The sequence below is a fragment of the Venturia canescens genome, chromosome 7 (genome assembly GCF_019457755.1).
Source record: "Venturia canescens isolate UGA chromosome 7, ASM1945775v1, whole genome shotgun sequence".
NCBI lineage: Eukaryota > Metazoa > Arthropoda > Insecta > Hymenoptera > Ichneumonidae > Venturia > Venturia canescens.
In genome coordinates, this window is record NC_057427.1 from 10781508 (window position 1) to 10799701 (window position 18194).

Consider the following 18194-nt stretch of genomic DNA (forward strand, 5'->3'; position numbering starts at 1 on the left):
TTTACTGAATCGTTCCTACGAATTGCCACGAATTAATGGACGAATACGGATTGGATGCTAGTGTTAAGTGTGCTCATCATTTCGTAAAGTATAAGTGATAATAAAAATGTCACCGAGTCGGTTATTTTATATACATTTAATACTTCGGTCATCGTTACTACACGAGATGAATCTTTCATTAGGGATCTTCCATAAAGATGACAGTCTTACAAATTAGATAATAACAAAGCTGAGTTTTTTTTTCGAAATTCACTTGGAGTTATTTTCTTTTCTATGTTAATGCTTTAAAATTTATCGTTCTTAATATCTACAGGCTTATGAAAACGTAGCAAGAGCACATCAATTTCTAAGAGGTTTTTCACAGTTATTCAGGTCGATGAGCACCCCGAATAACGAGGAAAGGGGTTGAAAAAACTGTAACGAACCTTTTCCAAGATGAGTATTAATACTCATGTAACGCGCTGTACCGGTCAAACTCTTGTGTTCTCGGTACGGTATGTGCTTGTTAGTTTCCAAGTCTATGTATTCTTTGGCCAATCCAAAATCAATGATATGAATTATCTTCTCTCGTTTGGTCGTACTTCGCCCGATTAGAAAATTCTCAGGCTTGACATCACGATAAATGAGATGTCGACTGTGTACGTACTCTATCCTATGGAGCTGAAAAACAGAGATTCGTTACTCGAAAATCATAGAGAAATAAAAAGTTGAAGTTTCAAGTGGTGTGAAATGAGCATTTTTCGCAAATTACCGATTTATTTACTATTCAGAAGTTCAATTTTTCTTTCCCTCTCTCTTTCTCTCTGAAGAACCCGTAGACGAAGCAAAAATATTTTATTGCCTTATTTCAAAAACAATAAATTCAGAAAAGCTTAGAAAGGATTTCTAGAGACGAGCATTCCATCAAGGAATAGAGAGAGAGAGAGGAATAAATTGACTAAAATATACTCACAAGTTGCGTTGCTATGTTGAGAACGGTTTTGAGAGTGAATCTTCTACCGCAGAGGTCAAAGAGATCTTCGAGGCTTGGACCAAGGAGTTCCATCACCAATGCGTTATATTTGCCACATGGTCCAAAGTAGTAAACTTCCGGTACACCTTCTATGTGGGTGTTGTGGACTGCAATGTTGGCCAATGAAAAATTGTATCGTTATTTTAGGATCGTAATCAAAAAAATTTTTGTTTTTCACCATGAAAATCATATGAAAAAAATAATATTGTCTTACATGATTTTCTTTGAAAAAAAAAAGTACTTTGGAAGGCACTGAAAAAATGTTACTCACCGTGTGTACCTAATAATTTGTAAAACCTATATTCTAAGTGGAGCTGTGGCGCCTTTGACTTCATTGGTTCCTGAAACAATATTAAAATAAAATTAGTTAAAATCAGTTTAGTTAAGTGCAGCTTTCTTCGAACTCGTTTGAAAATTCATTCAATTTTGTTACCACGATCAGAAACTTCGAATAACTTTTAAGCAGTTATTCCGAAGATCGTATAAATGAAACAATTTTTCTAACGCTTACGACTAATCCGTTGAAAATTGTTTCGTTTATAAATAATAGCAAATAGAAAAATGAGATCGTTAAGAAAGACGATATTCAACGATATCGAATAGTCCAAGGTTTGGAGAGCGTTTATTGATTCGGCGTGGGCTACTACACGTGTATTTTTAATATCAACGTTTAGTCATATTTTGCCCAGGTGATACAAAGAGACTGTAAACAGAAAGAGGAGGAGAAAAAGTATGGCGAGGCTCAAAAAAGAGGGTTGCAGTCGTTTTAAATCTCTCTTCCGCATATTGAAGGTCTTCTTCGTAATGTATGACGTCGAACAACACAATACGTAGTTAGTTCTCTGAGCAACCTTACCAACAAATATCTATCCAGTTAACAAGGCTATCTAACAAGATCGGACTCACCATTTTAATTGCTACGTGCTCGTTATTGTAGAGGTTCTTTCCTGCAACAGAGAATTCATCAAAAAAATTAATTCCATTTATCGAAAATGGGGAGCGTTATTCGTATGCAAAAAAGAAGGTTCGAATGGCTGAGCGATATGAAAAAATGTCTGATAAATTGAAAGCGATATTCATCGTTGAAAGGTCATTGCTGAATCGTGTTCTCGAAACGTTGATTCAAAGACGCAAAAAAACTCTCAATACTCGTGGGGCGTAAGAATATTTTTGAAAAATTTGTACAACGTTCGATTTCTTTGATCCTTGAGAGATTAAAATCTAATTAAAGTGATTTTTCTCCTCAACATTATTCCTTCAGCAGAGATGCGACTGAAAACTTGGCCAACTGTTTCTCGGAACATAAAACTATCGAGTCGCAACTTCCTGCGCGTATTGGCTGAATGAAAAAAGCACGTGTGCAACACGATTCGCAGTCATCAGCTGATCGGCTCGATGGTCGTCGTCTCGAGTGTTGTTGCCAGCGACGTGAGAGAGCTTGCGACGAAACTGAGTCCATCGATTGTGTATATTGTGACCCGAGTAACAGGCCATAAATTGTATATTTATGAGAGGACAATTCGATTAATCAAACGGTATTTACTCAGTCGCTCGTACGTGATTGTCGACGCGTAGAAAGTTTATTGAACGCGTTTGCTACTCTGGACAATTGATTTCTCATCCCCCGTACTTTTTTGTTGTTATAAGGAAATCACGGGATTGTGGCGAGCGGGGATGGGCAGGGGAGTCCGCGGGGCAGAAAGTATTCGTGGCTTTTCACGCATAGGAGTCGATCTCAAGCTGGCAAATAGACACGCGTAAAAAGCATGAAAACTCCTCGATCAATTGGACATCAGGATAATTGAGCATAAAAACTAAGCGTCATTTCTGTCGCTGCTATTCTGAATCTCCCCAAAACTTAAACTCCCCGATCAAATTATCGAAAACACACGGTCAACGATGAACAATGTTGGTTCACTGATTTCAAATGAATTCGAGTAAAAGCAACAAAACTTTTTGAAAACCCTCGTGACGCTGCTCGCCTAGAAATTCCCACTGCTATTGCTTTTCATCGTCATTTTGCTCGCTCCTAATTCACTGAGAACGAATTGACCCGATGACTGGGACGATGGTATCGAGGATCGAACGCTCGTAAAAAGTGGTTGAAAAAATACTTCAAAAGGAAGGATAAATATTGTGCTCGAGGAGCGGAAGTCGTTTCCGCGGGTTTCTCGCGCTTCAAAGCGAGCGTTGAGAGTCTCTGTGACGATGTCTCGTTGGGCGAGTAATCACATCGCTCTTGTACGGCGATGAATCATCTCTGATACGCGGCAGTTCGCTCGTCTCGGACGTGCACACGCAGAAGAACATTGTAGCGCATACAATTCGGTCGTACGCGCGGTTGAGACCGTTTGCTCCGTATATATACTTTTCGATTCGTACAGCGCACGATTCTGCTCTTCGCTCGTCCCCGTACAAGCGGAAATAACAGCGGGGCCTTGGCCCATCGATTCGGGAAACAGATGGCCGAATAATCACAGGATTTCGTGACGATTCGACCAGCGCGGATTTGCACGAACGTAACGCTCATTATTCGAATTGTTTCGCTCTTATCGCTTCTCCGAGGAACGCAAAGTAGCGAGAATCGCCTCCGGTCTCTCTTTAGAGACTCGCTGCGGGAATGAGATCGCACAAAGGAGGTATTTTTCTTCTTCAATCTTCAAGGTGATTTGAAAATTTCACCAATTTTTTGGCCTTCTTCGCACAAAACTCAGCCGACCGCATCGAACGGTACTTTCCATTGATCTTTTCAACGAAGTCATCGAACGGTCAATGTTTCCATTGAAGCGACTGCTGAAAAAATTCATAACGAACCTGAATAACTCATGAATGGCTTGGATACTCGCGCACTATAGTCGCGATAAAACGCGCTACGATGAATTATCAAAAGCCTTAAATCACTGTTTGACAGCTAGACCCAACGGCGACAGCTGATAACGTATGACGTTCGGCTCGCAGCGATTTCGCCGTTACGCGATTCGCTCACATTGAAGGAATTTTGCTAAAACTCTGTAAATTTCTTTCGCTCGCCATAATTATCGGACTCCCCTGGCCCGAATTCGGGACTCGAAGCAAGAGTTTCACGAGAGATTCATGAGATCGATCCTAGGAAATTTATTGCTCAGACGTTTGACTTCGAACCAGGAAGAAGCGAAGTTGTTCGAGCTCGTTGAACGACGCATGGAAGTTTCGTGCGCGAATGACTCGAGATCTGTCCTCAGTTCGAACTTCACTCGGCCGCGTCCGTAAGGAAAAGCCCGAGGCTAGTTTCCGCGTGAAATTTCTCATCTTATCGAGCTTTTGCTCAATGCATCGGCCTCGGCAATATTATTGATTGATTAGCCGTGTCTCATTGAACGCGTTGCGAGTGCGTTGTTCGAAGAGTACAATCGACGAGGACTCTCCGGACGACTCTGAGAAAGATCGCCCCGAAGTGCGACTTCGAGGACATCCCGTGGCGCGAAAACGGGTGCATCGAACTAGCCGCGGAGCTCGTAATTCTCTGCTCACACGACGATTATTCGCGACGAACGAGTTTCTACGAGGGAGAAAAGCGAGAGAAAAGGGAAAAGAGCGCCGGCCGAGGGGGCCGGGGAATAAGAGCAGAGATGAAAACTCGTTCCTTAAGTGGATCGTCGATACGATTGTATACGGTCAGTAATCAAGGACCCACAGGTGCCGGGTTGAAAGCAGTCCGCAGTCGAACAGCGCGCCAAATTACCTTGCTCCACCGCTGCCTGCTATCGATTCTTCTGCCAGTTGAGGAAGCCAGCGAGAGCGAGAGGAAGAACGAGGGAAAAAAGCGCGCGCGGAACGAGCGAGAGGAGACGAGCCGTGGGCTGGAGGGACAATAATATCGATCGACCGATTTAGAATTATTACTCCCTGTAGCGAGCTCAGCGAGATGGTACACTTCGACACTTCGTGCCCGCGTCCACCTCTTGTTATCATGTCTATCAGCGAAATTCATTGTCTCCTTCTCGCCCAACATTTCTCATGTTTTTCCTTTCATCCTCGATCGATCGAAGGCGCGCGATGCCAATCCGAAGTGGCGCAATCCCTCCATACGAATAACGATCCTCCGTCGTTTTGTTTGCCTCGTTTCAGTCGGTTTCCTCTCCGCGCTTCGGCCGCGATCAGCTGATCGAGGCGGTCCCGGCTGGCTCCGATTTTTTCGTTGACAATTCGAATCTCATTCGCTGTCCAACCCCTCGAGAATCCATGCGGGCACGAGGCAAGCTCTCGTTGTGGGTGAATAATTACGATTTTCAACTTCAATGAGAAACTTGGTCAAAACTGGGACGAGCTTGCCGTCGAAAAGACTAAATACGAGGAACGAAAGCTGCAGTTTTTTATTTCGAGGTGGAAAAAAACTTGGCGAGTCGACGCGATGATTCGAAAAATTGAGAAAGAACGAGGGAAAAAGGAAGAACCGAGCTACGCATATATGCCGGGGAACCAATGGCCCTCGGAGCACCGAGTGACCGCGAAACATCCCGCGAGAACTTAAACTTCACCGGACACACAGAAGCCGGGCAACTTTCGACCCTGGGATCGAAAGGTTTCCCACGGCCACATGCTTTAAAAAGATCTAATAAAGACGAAACCGCTCGGCAATGAAGGATCATCAGAGAGATTCTTCGTTAATCGTTCGGACGAAATCATTAGACTTTGACGCATCGGTGCTATACGAGCTTGAAAAATTTGAGAAATTTCTTTTGTCTCTGGTCCGATGGATCACCTCAGCGCGAGATTTTTTAATTTCTCAAGCTTTTTTGACACTTTCCTTTCGCTTGTTTTCTTCTTCGCGCTTATTCGCGACTCCCATTTTGTTGTTTCTCAATTTTCAAATATTTTTTCCATATTTCAATATATTTTGTCTCAAATTTAAATTCATGCAAAATACGATAATTGAAGATCGTTTTGAATATAAAACTCCCGTTGGATGATAAACGGATTGGTGAATCGCGTGAAATTTTCTACGGATCAATTAGCAAGTTTTATAATTAGTCGTAACGAGTTTGTACTTTAGGCCGAGACGAGAACCTGGCCACAGAGTCGAGTCGACTATTCCAATTAGCGTCGTCGGCTGAGTGAATCTTGTATCGATTTTTGGAGGAAAATTCGTTTAACCTTGATGTGACGGAGTGGGGAGAGCGGCCGAGTAATCGACGTTTTCATTTGAGGCTGTCCGAATATTTTTCCCCTCGCGCATTCAAAGGGGAATTGAAATAGTCGTTGGTGGGGATAAAAGTCGGAAAATTCAAGCAGGAAATAAAAAATTTTGGAAATCTTATCAAAATCGGCGTCGTTTTCAGGCATAAGCGGACGCGAATTCCTAAAAAAATAAAATTCGAAAACGTCCCCGACGGCGAATACTCGGTCAACATTCATCTGGCACTTTGTCCTTCGAAGGACAAAGTGACAAAATATTTTCAGTATTTCTCGTCGCTGGGTCATCCGCAGGCACCGCGTGTGCACGCGGAGTGACTTCCCGTGTAATTTCCTCGTCGAATCCTCCCGTCCAAATTGATTCGGTTTCAACGAGCGACAAATTCTCGTCCACGATTCGGCTCCGGAGCCGTTATAGTTTTTCAGAATCATGGAAAAGTGAGTTTAACGATATTCAAAGTTTCTCAAATACGCAGCTTGTTATTCGCGTTGGATTTTTCGGCGAAAATCACCGAAAAGATTTTCAGTGCGTTCGAGTAGTTCGGCCGTTCGATTAAGTACGGTGAGGGTCCACTTTTTTTTGCGGTAAATCGTAGTTCAAGGTCCCCCGATAACGAGCACAGTCCCAGGGCCTCTTAAGGGGCAAAATTTTCAATTATTTCACTTACAATTTCGAGTTTTCAACACGACACCCTCCGGGGAAACTCACAATAATATGTGAAACATTTTTACGGTGTTCGAGCTCCGGAAAAGTTTGCACCGTGAAGAAAATTTATCACAGATTCCGTTTCTTCAAAAAATACATTACCTTACGGGGCTTTTAAGAAAGAAAAGATGAAAAAACTCCGGTTTTTGACAGGTCGAAAGCCGATGCCAGTTGTTACGTTGGACCGCCGATAACAGCTGATTGAACTTCGGGCAAATTCGGGAATCGCGGGAATTTCATCAAATTTATTTTCCGGACTGACTCGCGTGTTTTTATTCGTCCAGTAGCTTCGCTTTTTTTAAATAAATTGACCATTCCTTTTTCTCAATTAAAAATGTTGTCTAGGTTATGCGTATCCGAAGTGTCGGACTCCAATCATCAATTAGTCGAGTAGAATTATAAATTTGATCTTTTATGATATTTAAAGCATTTTATTACATTTTTATGATAAAAATATTCTCAACGTAAGTCTTTAATAATTTTATTAATAATTCAGACTTCAAATAAATAAAAATAAAGTAGTTGCTAACTTGACTGGTCATAGAACTTCCGAACTACTTTAATGACATTCGAATTGCTTCGCTATGGAAATCCTGAAACTTTTAATCGCACCCGCATAAGAAAATCGTTGAAAACTCTGGCGCAGTTTTGTCCAAATTTTCGAATTTTCGCATTCGCAGTTCGAAAATCCGTCGCAAGTACCTCACGAGGGATGCCAATGATTCGAAACGTTTTCACGCGACTCCCCCCCGCCGATGATAACCGTGAAATTAGTCGTGTTTACCTACGCTGTTATTCTTCGAACGCGGTCCAACGATGGCTTAATATCGTGCTCCTAAAATAACTCTTCAATCTACTTATCTATCGAATGCTCGTGTTTTCTCCCTCCGCGCGTAGCTGCGTGAGAGACCCTGAAACTCGTTGACGGTGATCGTTTCGAGCGTCGTGCTCCCCCCCGCTGAGGGACTCTCGTGTTTCGAGTTTGAAAAGGCGCCGGCGAAAAAGGCGACTCGCACGAGAGAAATAAAACTGATAAGATAAGAACAAAAGCCGAGAAGATGCGAGACGAAAATCGGGAAGAGCGGAGCGCGCGCTGCGAACGCAGTTTTTCCAACGTTCCTCATCCTCCCGCCTCGGGGATTTGAGGCTCTAACAAAAACAGAAAGTCAAATAAAAGTGAAGAAAAAAATGCTTGGCTCTAACAAGCTTCGGGGCCTAAGAGGCTTTCGTGGAGAAAATACGGAGGAAACGTCGCGCGCGAGTATCAATTAGCGAACGGCGGTGCCCTCCCTGGGCGCGAGTCAGTTAACCTTGATCGAGATGAAATTTCGTCTGGCTCGAAACGCGTCGATGAAAAAATTCTCAGCTCACTTTGCCTCTCGAAAAAGTGGCATTTTTTCACTATTTTCTCAACGTTCGTGCCATCTCGTCGGTCGGGGAAAAACGGGGCTGTTGACATGCTCGGAAAAATGGACGTTGAGGCGCGACGAGCTAATCCGAGAAGTTTCTGTTTTGTTTTTTTTTTTTTTTTTTTTTTCAGCGAGGATCCAACGCAAGATGAAGAAGAGAATATAGAGCATTGGGGTGGAAAAAAGAAAGGCGCCGATCGCGCGCATCGATCGATTTAACACGGAAAAAAAGCTTTTCATCGCAGTGTGTGCATGTGTGCGCGCGTGTGTCTAGGCTAAGGGAGGAATCGCTCGGCTCTGCATACACCAATTGACCAGAGAAGGTTACTTCTATATTCGCCTTCGTCTCTCCTCGCCTTCCTATCACTGCTCTCATCCCTTTTTTGCCCCTTCGCGTATATCATCGCACGTATTGGTCCGCGCGCGGGCACGTACGTACGACTCAATATATACGTGTGTATGGATTTGTACGATACGACGTCACCCCATTGGTTTCCACTTAAGCATCCTCTTTGACGCGCGAGGCTCGACATCGCGCGATGAGAGCGCGAGCCCCGTTGCAACGCAACAAGGACACCGAGTTGTTTCAACGAGACTCGATAGCCGGTACGCGAGGCGCCTGGCAAACCTGCACGACCGCGGATTTACCACGAGGCGATAAAAATTTCATTTTATCCTGGGATTAAATGAATATTATGTTTATTACGATGGAGACATTGAATTTCATCGCTTCGAGATGCGAATTAAATGAGCAATCGTGTCGATTCGATCCCCCTCGAATCCTGTTCTTCGTTCAACTTTTATCCTCGCCGAATCGAGTCGACCCGTGGCCACGACACTGGCGCAAATTTGCACCGAGCACGAAAATTTCTAGTGTCTACAGCTTCAAAATGACTTTTCTTCAAATTTGCTCATTTCTTAATGATAAAACTTGATTCTTATACTCTTTCAACGATTACCGAGGAATCGTAACCCCTAAAGAGTCTCGTTGTAAGATCAATTCCATACATTCGTCGATGGAATAAAAAGGTTTTGAAAGGTCCCGAGATCGGAGAGAAAATAGTCCGGAAGTCCGGAAATGAGGGGAATCCGGAGGAGCGGAAAGTCGAATTTTCGAGAAACTTCCGCCCCCGCGGTCCGCCCGCGTTGGCTCAATCAGCAAAGGTGCGGATGATGCCGAAAAGCAGAATGTGCGAAGGTACGTGGATGAACGTTAATATACAGCAAGGCCGCAAGCGTCCCGTGATCGGAACACCGCAGCAGGCTGGAAGAAAATGTCGAGACGACACACCGGCAGAGCCTCGACCGGGGCGACCGTTATGCCGACCAGCTGGCGAGACTTTGAGAGGTGGGAACAAGAGAAGCTGTGGGAGATCCCGACGGAGAGCGAGAGAGAGAAGGAGGCAGGAAGAGAGGGCGGGAAGCGGGGCGAGCGAGAGAAGGGGAACAAAAAGAGAAACATGAGCGAGCGTGTTGCAGGTGTTCCATCGCTGAGCATAAGCTCCTTGCACTAGCGCTCGAACACCGCGGCAAATGGTAGCATTATTAAAACGTGGAACGCGAATCAACAAGGCGATTCGCAACCTCGGAGTCGTATTCGCTTCAATTCCCACCGTTGTGCGAAGAACAATCGACGAGGAGGCGAGAAAAAGGGGAAACGGAGTCGACTGAGAGCCAGCGCCAAACAAGATGCTGGCAAAGAGAGAATTTCTAGCGACGAAAATCCAAGGGCGACTCCGCGGTTATTCGCGTATTCGGGAGCATCGATGGGCGATCGCACCGGATCGAACTGGAGCCGGTTAATCCTCCGTTCTTTCGGTCTCGTATTCGACGAGTTTTGCCAATCGGCTGCTTCTAGCCTCGGGAGGCTCCCACTTGACGAATCCTCGTTGTTTTTCGCTCGAGATAAATGGGAAAGGGTTCCGATTTTTCGAAAAGACAGAAAGAGGTGGAAGGATACGAAAGAAACTCGATCAGGAATTGCGCTCGTCCGTCATTTTCCAAGCTGCTCTTTTTTCTCCCGTTGACAATGACAACTCGGCGCTGCCCTGCGAATATTCCATCGAAAGAGGGATTTGATGAGTGGACTGACTGCCCGAGAGGCCTCGCAGCCGTTGGGAGAGCGCGTCGAGTTATCGATCGCTCCGCGGCGAGTCGACAGAGCCCGGTCGATCCGAGCGATCGGCCCATCGCCCGGAGCCTATAATCAAATCCGTTCCTAAATAAAGCAATCGAGAGATGAGTCGTCGGCGCGGTTGCGGTCGGTTGACAAAAACGCCCAACGAATTCCCATCGCAGTACTACAAAGCTTATCAAATAATGAAGATATCCACGCACTGGCTTTCTGAATAATAAAAACGCGACTTATCGCGCGCGTCTTCTTCCCCCGAACGACATCGCCCTCGCCCTCCCTCTTTTTCCTGAAAAATCTAAAAGAAACGACGACTCCCAGAGCTTCGTCGGAACGAGCAGCGAGTGCTCTATGAAAATTTCGAGATGCACGAGATCCGCGTATATAATGAGAATACGAGAGAGACGACCAGCACATGCCCGGTTACTTGTGATCTCGTACACGGATACGCGGCAGAGAGGGACGTCTACGAATACGAGTTGAATGTAGGTCAGGGTACGCGTACCCGGGGCGTTATTCGTACGAGAGTAGCAACAGACGTCTCGTTCATGCGGATATGAACGAAAAACCTCTTTATCCGTGCCCGAAAAACTAGAAACGAAGAAGAAAAAGAAAGAAAAGAAAAGAAAAAAAAAAAAAAAAAGATAAAAACGACGGTGAAGGCGAGACACGCGGAAAACTTGCCTCCTGACGCGCCTCCATTTTCCTGGGGATTATGCAACGTGGCATCGACGAGTTACGAGAGCGATGCTACCGATGCGTTAACTTTAAATCTTTGTTCCCGAGCTAAGTTTCGGGTTCGATGAACAGTGACTCGGCGCTCTTCGACGCTTCTCGCGCCCCAGAAATGGGACTCTTTTTGGCCTGGTGATTCTTCAGGATCGACATATTCGTCGAATCAATCGCGCGTCCAGCGGACACACAGAGTGCGTGCCAGTTTCTGCACCGAGGTACCCAAAAAAATCGCAACGGAATTCAAGATTCTAAGGAATTTATTGACTGGATGGAGAGTCGTCGGAAGTGACATTTGGGAATAAACTTAACGAGAACGCTGATCAGAAAGGAACGCCGCTTTTTCACGCTCGCCTCCTCGAACTCGTGAAAAATTTACATATCGCGAGGGAACGTTGGAGCCTCGACGGCACAGATAAGAACACCGGTGTGCATCCGCGTACATACGTCTACGCACAATATTCTAAATCCTCGTGTTTATACAAAGGGGAGAGAGCGGCCACGGGGGAAAAGCAATCGTGGCTATGAATCGCATTCCCGATGCGTTCAACCGAACTCGCTACTTCGCTAGTGATTCAGAGAGCGGCGCACTAACGGGCCGCTGCTCGGATGAGGCGATAATGAAAGGAGAAACAATGAAAGGCTGGCTGAAACTGTTGCGATTATCGGGGCTCATCGACCGGGGATTCGAACGCAGTTTGTTTTTGCGAATCCATCAATACGTGGACTCGAATGAGTTTTGGAACGACGCTGAAGTTCGCGCAGGGCTCGAGTCCAACGAAATGAGGGAAAAACATTTGTAATTTGCGCATTTTTTATTCCACGGAGCATCGGTGCAGCTTGAAATACTACGAATTGCAAATTCGAGGGGGAACGAAATTGGAGAATCCGTTTCGAGATTGGAGACCGTTTCGTTGGACTACGACATTGGATTAGAACGAAATTTGACGGTTCAAGCTCGTTTTCTATTTTTATTGCTACCACTCGAGCTACGCACAACGGAGTCGTTTTTTATTTCGATTTTACGAATGGACATTTCGACACTCGTTTTCGGAGGGTCTCTTTGGCCCGGGAGCTTCGTCTCGAATCGAGCGCACTCGATTTCGAAGCTTTTCGTTTCTTTCAACCTGCTCAGCCTCATCTATTTTTCAAGGCTTTTAACGCACTTGGGAAAATCGTTCTCGACGCGCGCGCGCGACCGACTCCGCCTACAAACTCAATTTCATTGAACATTTTAATATCGAATACTTCCTTAATTTATTCTCGTTTGTTGGGGAGCCCTGACTCGAGCCAGTCTTTTCGGTCTATTTAAAAATTAACAACGAAACCTCCCCGCATCGCCTCACCGAGAAACGCTCCTGCCCCCGGAGCCGCTTGACTCGCTGTGAGAAACTCAATTCGATCAAAAAATCTCCGGGAGTGTCTCGTGCCTCCTGTCGAGGTCGTCGCAAAAACTCGTGATTTTTCAATAGATACCAAAAAACAATGAAAATATTGGGAGATTTGACATTTAGAAATTTCTTACGACTCAAATTCAATTCCTAACAACTCCCAATTAACGTCGCAATCCGTTTGAAAAATTACGATGACCGGACGGCGAGTGGAGGTGGCAAGAGTTCAGGGTCAAACGTCGTCCAGCTCGGACGAAAATAACTCAAATTAAGGGCTCTGTATAGACGCGAATGTCGAAGCTCAAAACTATTGTTTATCGGACAACAGGTAAGTGAGCCCCGGATTCGAGAGCAGGAGCTCCGGCTCGAGTCTCTCTCTTTCCTTCATTTTCCCTCCATCTGGTCGTCTCTCCCTCGCGCGCCGCTCGGTCCCACTCCCTCTTCGTCGTACTCTTTTCCCTGACACTGGTCAACTGAGTCACCCTAGTCGGGGGGGAGCGATAGCTTCGCTATGCACGAACCTGAGCACAAGACCAGACAGGTAAGAGGCTAGCAGACCTGTCTCGACTCGTAGCAACAGAATCAACGTACTTTTGCTGCCAGCACAAGCGCACAGTGTGACCAACGAAAAAATACATTTTCAGTTTCCTGCGATCGACGAGCTCTCGTCACGAGAATTTTATCGCGAATTAGATCGAGTTTGCAACGTTGGAGTCCAACGGAATGATGTTAAAAAGAAGCCTCCAATAATTCCAGTAATTCTCCAATTTCGTTCCCTCTCGAATTTGCAATTCGTAGCTTTTAAAGCTGAGATTTTTTGAGTTTTTGAGTTTTTCAAACTAGACGATTATTGTCAATGTTAATTGGTATCGAGGAGAATCGTTGGGCTGTGGAAAAGTCCTCGATTCGTCATGGAAAATCGATGAATTATTCATTGGATTTAATTCTGTTGCATCGATATTTCAGTTTCGATGCTTTTTACATTTTTTTACGAGATTATGACGCTGAAGTTTGCAACGTTGGAGTCCAACGAAATGATGTAAAAAAAGAGCTTCGAATAATTCCAGTCACTCTTCAATTTCGTTCCGTGCCGAATTTGCAATTCGTATAGTTTTTCAACCTGCGCCTCGTGAAATAAAAAATCGGTGAATTACAAATGTTTATTGAGATTCGTTTCGTTGGACTCCGGAGTTGCAAACTTCAGCTTCGTCCCCAAATTCATACTTTACGACGAGGGATCGATTAAACTTTTTTTCAGAGGAAAAAAGCGAGTCGTGACACAGAAGCGATTACTATCCACGCGAAATGTCACTTTTGCGACGAATGGGAATCGTCGGCCTCGAAAAATCGTTGATTCATTGATAGGAAGGAATTTAGTCTCATGAACTGTTAAATTTCGAGGTTTTTTAGGTTTTTTTAGAGCTCATGCTTTTTAAGGGATTCGAAAAACTTTTTTTCCCCCATGCTGTTAGACTTTCGCTCGGAACAAATGAAAAAAACATGCACCGGGAGGAAAATATGCTGTCATTTGATAAACGCGACTCGGTACATCGTGAGGTAGAGCAGTTTGCAGAGATGGCTCGTTGCCGAGTCACCGTAACCCAATTAACCAGACTCTCGACACCGAGTTTATCAGGATAATGAGAAATTCCCTCTGGCTCTCTGTCGTTAAGCCGGAACGACTACTCAATCTGGTTACTTCCGGACCTGCGTAATTTTCACTCCACCGCTGCACCGAAAAGGAACATTTTATCTACAGCGAGCTCTTGCAGTCGAAAAGTTTTATCGTCTCTTGCACAGCTTCGAGTTTTGTTTCCTCCTATCAATGATATCTGACGACGTTTCTTATCTTTCAAAATATGTATTCACAATGGAACGAGTCCGTGCGAAGATCGTGCGCGGAAACTGATTAGAAATGATTTTTTTCCTCGGAATTTTGCAACATTTTCAAGGACTCGCGAATCAGAAAGTCAGGAAACTTCACAACGCCTCTTGAGGCTGTCGGCGCGACAAACAAATTCCTACGTTTTCATTCATTCTCATCCAATGTTGAACCTTTTTTACTTCATGTAAAAATTCCATCTCCCATGATTCGATCTCCCGACTGTTTTTCACGTTTGATATTCCGACTTATGGAAATTTTATGGTTAATTTGTGATTTGTGGCTTTTTCTGAGTTTGTTAGTTCCATCCGGACGCTCTCATCGGCTGGTAATCAAAGGGAAATCTTTCCTGAATCTCAAACTGAAGATTACGATACAACGGAGAGAGAGCGACGGTCAAGCGACAAGTGAGATTTGCAGCGAATATCAAGCCCAAGGAGTAACCGGAAGGATTATAAGAATTTTGTACAAAATAGCGAGTTCCCGGAGCCTCTAGGATTGCGACAAAATTCCTGCAAATTAATATGGCGATGGAAGAACCAATTGTGAAACTCCCCGATTCCAAATACCCTAGAATTCTAACAGAAGAACTTAAAGTTTAACTGTAAATGTTAAAATGGTTGAAAAGCAGAATAATATGTTCAGCGATGAAGAAAAATATTTCAAAGTTGTCTGACACGACGGTGAGAAAAAAAAATGGATATCGATAGACAAAACTCACCGAGTCTGAGTTCTCCAAAATTACCACAGCCTATTTTTCTGCCAACACGAAAATTGGGTCCGACCATCAAAACAGCGGAGGTGGAAGTAACGCTGTGTCTTGAAGTATGCATGTTTGTTCTTATAGCGTAGTTGTTTCCGCGAGGCGTTCTTTTAGTAGCTTCTTGCTCACGATCACGCTCCCCGCCACCGCCTCCACGAGCAAGCTCCTTGTCCGCTCTGTTCTCTCTGCCGTCTCTCTTCTGCATTTCGATCCTCCGTCTCGCTGCGACAGGATCCTCCTATTTGCCACCTGGTGATTCGATTTTTCAAACATTATTCTTTGTACTTCAGACTGAATGTCACTTTAATTATAAAACAAAACAGTTTGCTCATTGTTTGTGGACTATTTTTTTTAGTATCGTCAATGACAATATAAAAATAGTTGTTCCTGGCGAATGTGTGGGGACAGTACAAAACATCAAATTTATTTCTGCTTTGGAAAACTGTCGCTCGATCGCTTTTGATCGACAGGATGAAAGCATTTTCATTGCGATGAGAAAGAACTTGTTTTTCAGGTGTTAACCATTTTGTCAGAAGAGAATTCATGGCATTTGTGTATGCGCGGGTAGAATTTGTTGAGACACTTTTTTGACAGTCATATATGCGACACTTTTTTTCATTCATAAAATATTTCCAGTTATGTAAATATTGAGAAAAATAAACAAAGCAAAGATCAATATAGAATTCAGGGACCTTTGCTAATTTTATTTGAATTTTTTTTGCTGTACAAAATACACATAAAAAATTTATCAAAATATGGAAATCTGTGAAAAATTAACACCCATATTGACAGAAGACTTTTCGAAACAGTCACTATTCAATGGAAGAAAATTCATTCGAATGTCAGACAATTCGAGATCTTGACCAAATTAACTCATCGATGCAACAAGCATGTCGTTAAAAAAATGGCAAAAAAGGGAAGGATTGTTCCATTTCATATCGAAGAAGCATGGCAATGAAAGCACGAAAACACAAAAAGGTGACTAACCCTGATGATGATGAATTCACTCATGCATGATGAAATTGAAAGAAAATAAACTCCCATCTGGGCTAACTTATAATATTATTTCCCGTGTATTAAAACAAAACCGTTAACGCGTCGATCGATTGTAGCATCAATATGATAATTGGGACGTTCCCAAAATATTTCTCATCGCGATTGTACGCGCGTAATTGTATTAACCCGTTTTATCAAAATTTTTACTCATCACCGCGAAACCGTTTTTTCTTCATTTTTTTTCAGTTCTCAAACACAAACGAGCACTCGTTCAAATTTATAAATTGATGAAAACGTTCATTGCGTTGAAACGTTTTTTTTGTCTCCTGAAACTTTAATCAGAGATCGATCATGGCACGATAAGTTTTCCTCCTTGTCTCTCAGTGAAAACGAATAAAATAAGAGAGAAAAAACCAAAATTTTCGATCGTGGAACGTGTTTGGAGAATCAGCAGGAGCGTCGTCGAGTCACGCACTCTGACACATGCGCAAAAAAAAACGAGAAAAAACAACGAGCCACACGCTCCGAGAATATCAATGGTTATAAAGATGTGTCGCGTGTATTATTAACGAAGAGGGAACGAAAACGCAGCAGCAACTTTACCTATATAAGCGCGAGCATATATGTACACATGTGTGTGTATGCATAAAGAATTATATACGAATATGTGTATGCTTATGTATTCACATGAATGGTATCAACCAATGTTTATGTATATGCACATGAGTGTAGCCACAAACTACACGGGAGCTCTCAGTTAATGCTCCAGGAGGAAGGAACGGAAAAAAAATATGAAAAATCAGAACTCCGGCATGTGCCACCCGTTTTCACAACACGACATGAAAACTGAATCAAGCATATAAACGATTTCATCTTTCGCGTCACTGGTAATGCGATCGAGCCTGAAAAATAGTTTGATATAAAAATAAAAAACAAACCTCAGTCACTGAACGACGCATCCCCGAACGTGGTCCCGTCTTCGTGCAGGGAGAATCCCGTGAAGACCTCCATTGTGGGTCATCGCCGCCGCCGCCGTCGCCGCCACCGTGTATATATCACCGACACGGCCCGATTTCGACGTTTCTTTTTTTTTTCTTTTCTCTGTAACCCACAATAATTCCTCGGGGCGAAGGAAAAAGGGTAGAGTCACGTTGTTTTTTGTTGTTTCGTTAATTTTCGTTTTTTAACTACAAAAAATCACCACACGACGACGACGGCGACGACTACTTGAAATGCCAGCTAGCCAGCCAGCCAGCCAGCCGCTAGCCACTCTCGAGCATTGACCCTCACTTTTGAAAAGCCCTGTGTCCCCTTAGATACACACACTCGCGGCAACTAGAACTTTTTCTTTCTTTTTTTTTCCTCTTTTACGCTGTCTCCCTCTTTCTTTTTTTCTCTCACTCCCTCGCTCTCGCTCTATTTTTTTCTCCCTTAATCGCTCGTCTTTCTCGCACTCGTTTTGTGTGGCAGTATAAGAGAATTCGCTATAGTATTGGAACGACGGTGTGTATATTGCCTACGCCGATATTTCGCGTCACCACCCCGATTTTCATTCTTCTCACTCACAATGCACTTATACTCGTTCCCGAACGTCTTACGGATTATTCGCTCTACACCGAGTTCCATTAAACGCGCGAAAATTTTCCGAGTCTCTCGAGAGGGGACACGAAAAAATGTATTATAAAGATTGCGATATATCACTCCCGCTTTGCCAGCCACCCGCTCTCTCCCACTCTTTCGTTTTCTCTCCCTCTCTCTCTTTCTTTCCTTTCCTATCTTAGTCTCTCTCCCGAGAGATTCACTTTTACCCAACGACACGGGCGAACAGTTTCGCAGACACGGGGCCTCGCGGAGAGATCCTGCCTCTGGCGCTCGCACTCGGACATTAGGTGATGATATTTTTTTGTTACGAGGCCGGAGAACGAGTGCCAATCTTACGGATAAATAAACACTGGAATTTTAACTCAGTTTGTGCTGCTCTCTTCTGGGTGATTTACAAA

General features: G+C 44.0%; 1 protein-coding gene across 10 annotated transcripts in view; it reads right to left on the bottom strand.

The window, feature by feature from the left end:
* The window catches only part of gish (casein kinase I gish), a 30345-nt gene extending 12261 nt beyond the window's left edge, over nt 1–18084 (bottom strand). For 9 of the 10 annotated variants that reach the window (XM_043424523.1, XM_043424519.1, XM_043424517.1 and 6 more), the window contains exons 1-6: nt 17133–18084; nt 15157–15447; nt 1919–1959; nt 1284–1353; nt 953–1119; nt 426–660 (exon numbers count right to left, since the gene is read on the bottom strand). In XM_043424523.1, coding sequence (XP_043280458.1) covers nt 426–660; nt 953–1119; nt 1284–1353; nt 1919–1959; nt 15157–15403 — 760 coding nt within the window. In that variant the 5' untranslated portion in view covers nt 15404–15447; nt 17133–18084. The remainder of the gene's footprint in view (nt 1–425; nt 661–952; nt 1120–1283; nt 1354–1918; nt 1960–15156; nt 15448–17132) is intronic. The other variant, XM_043424522.1, reaches the window with a different exon arrangement.
* Nucleotides 18085–18194: the final 110 nt, after the last annotated feature.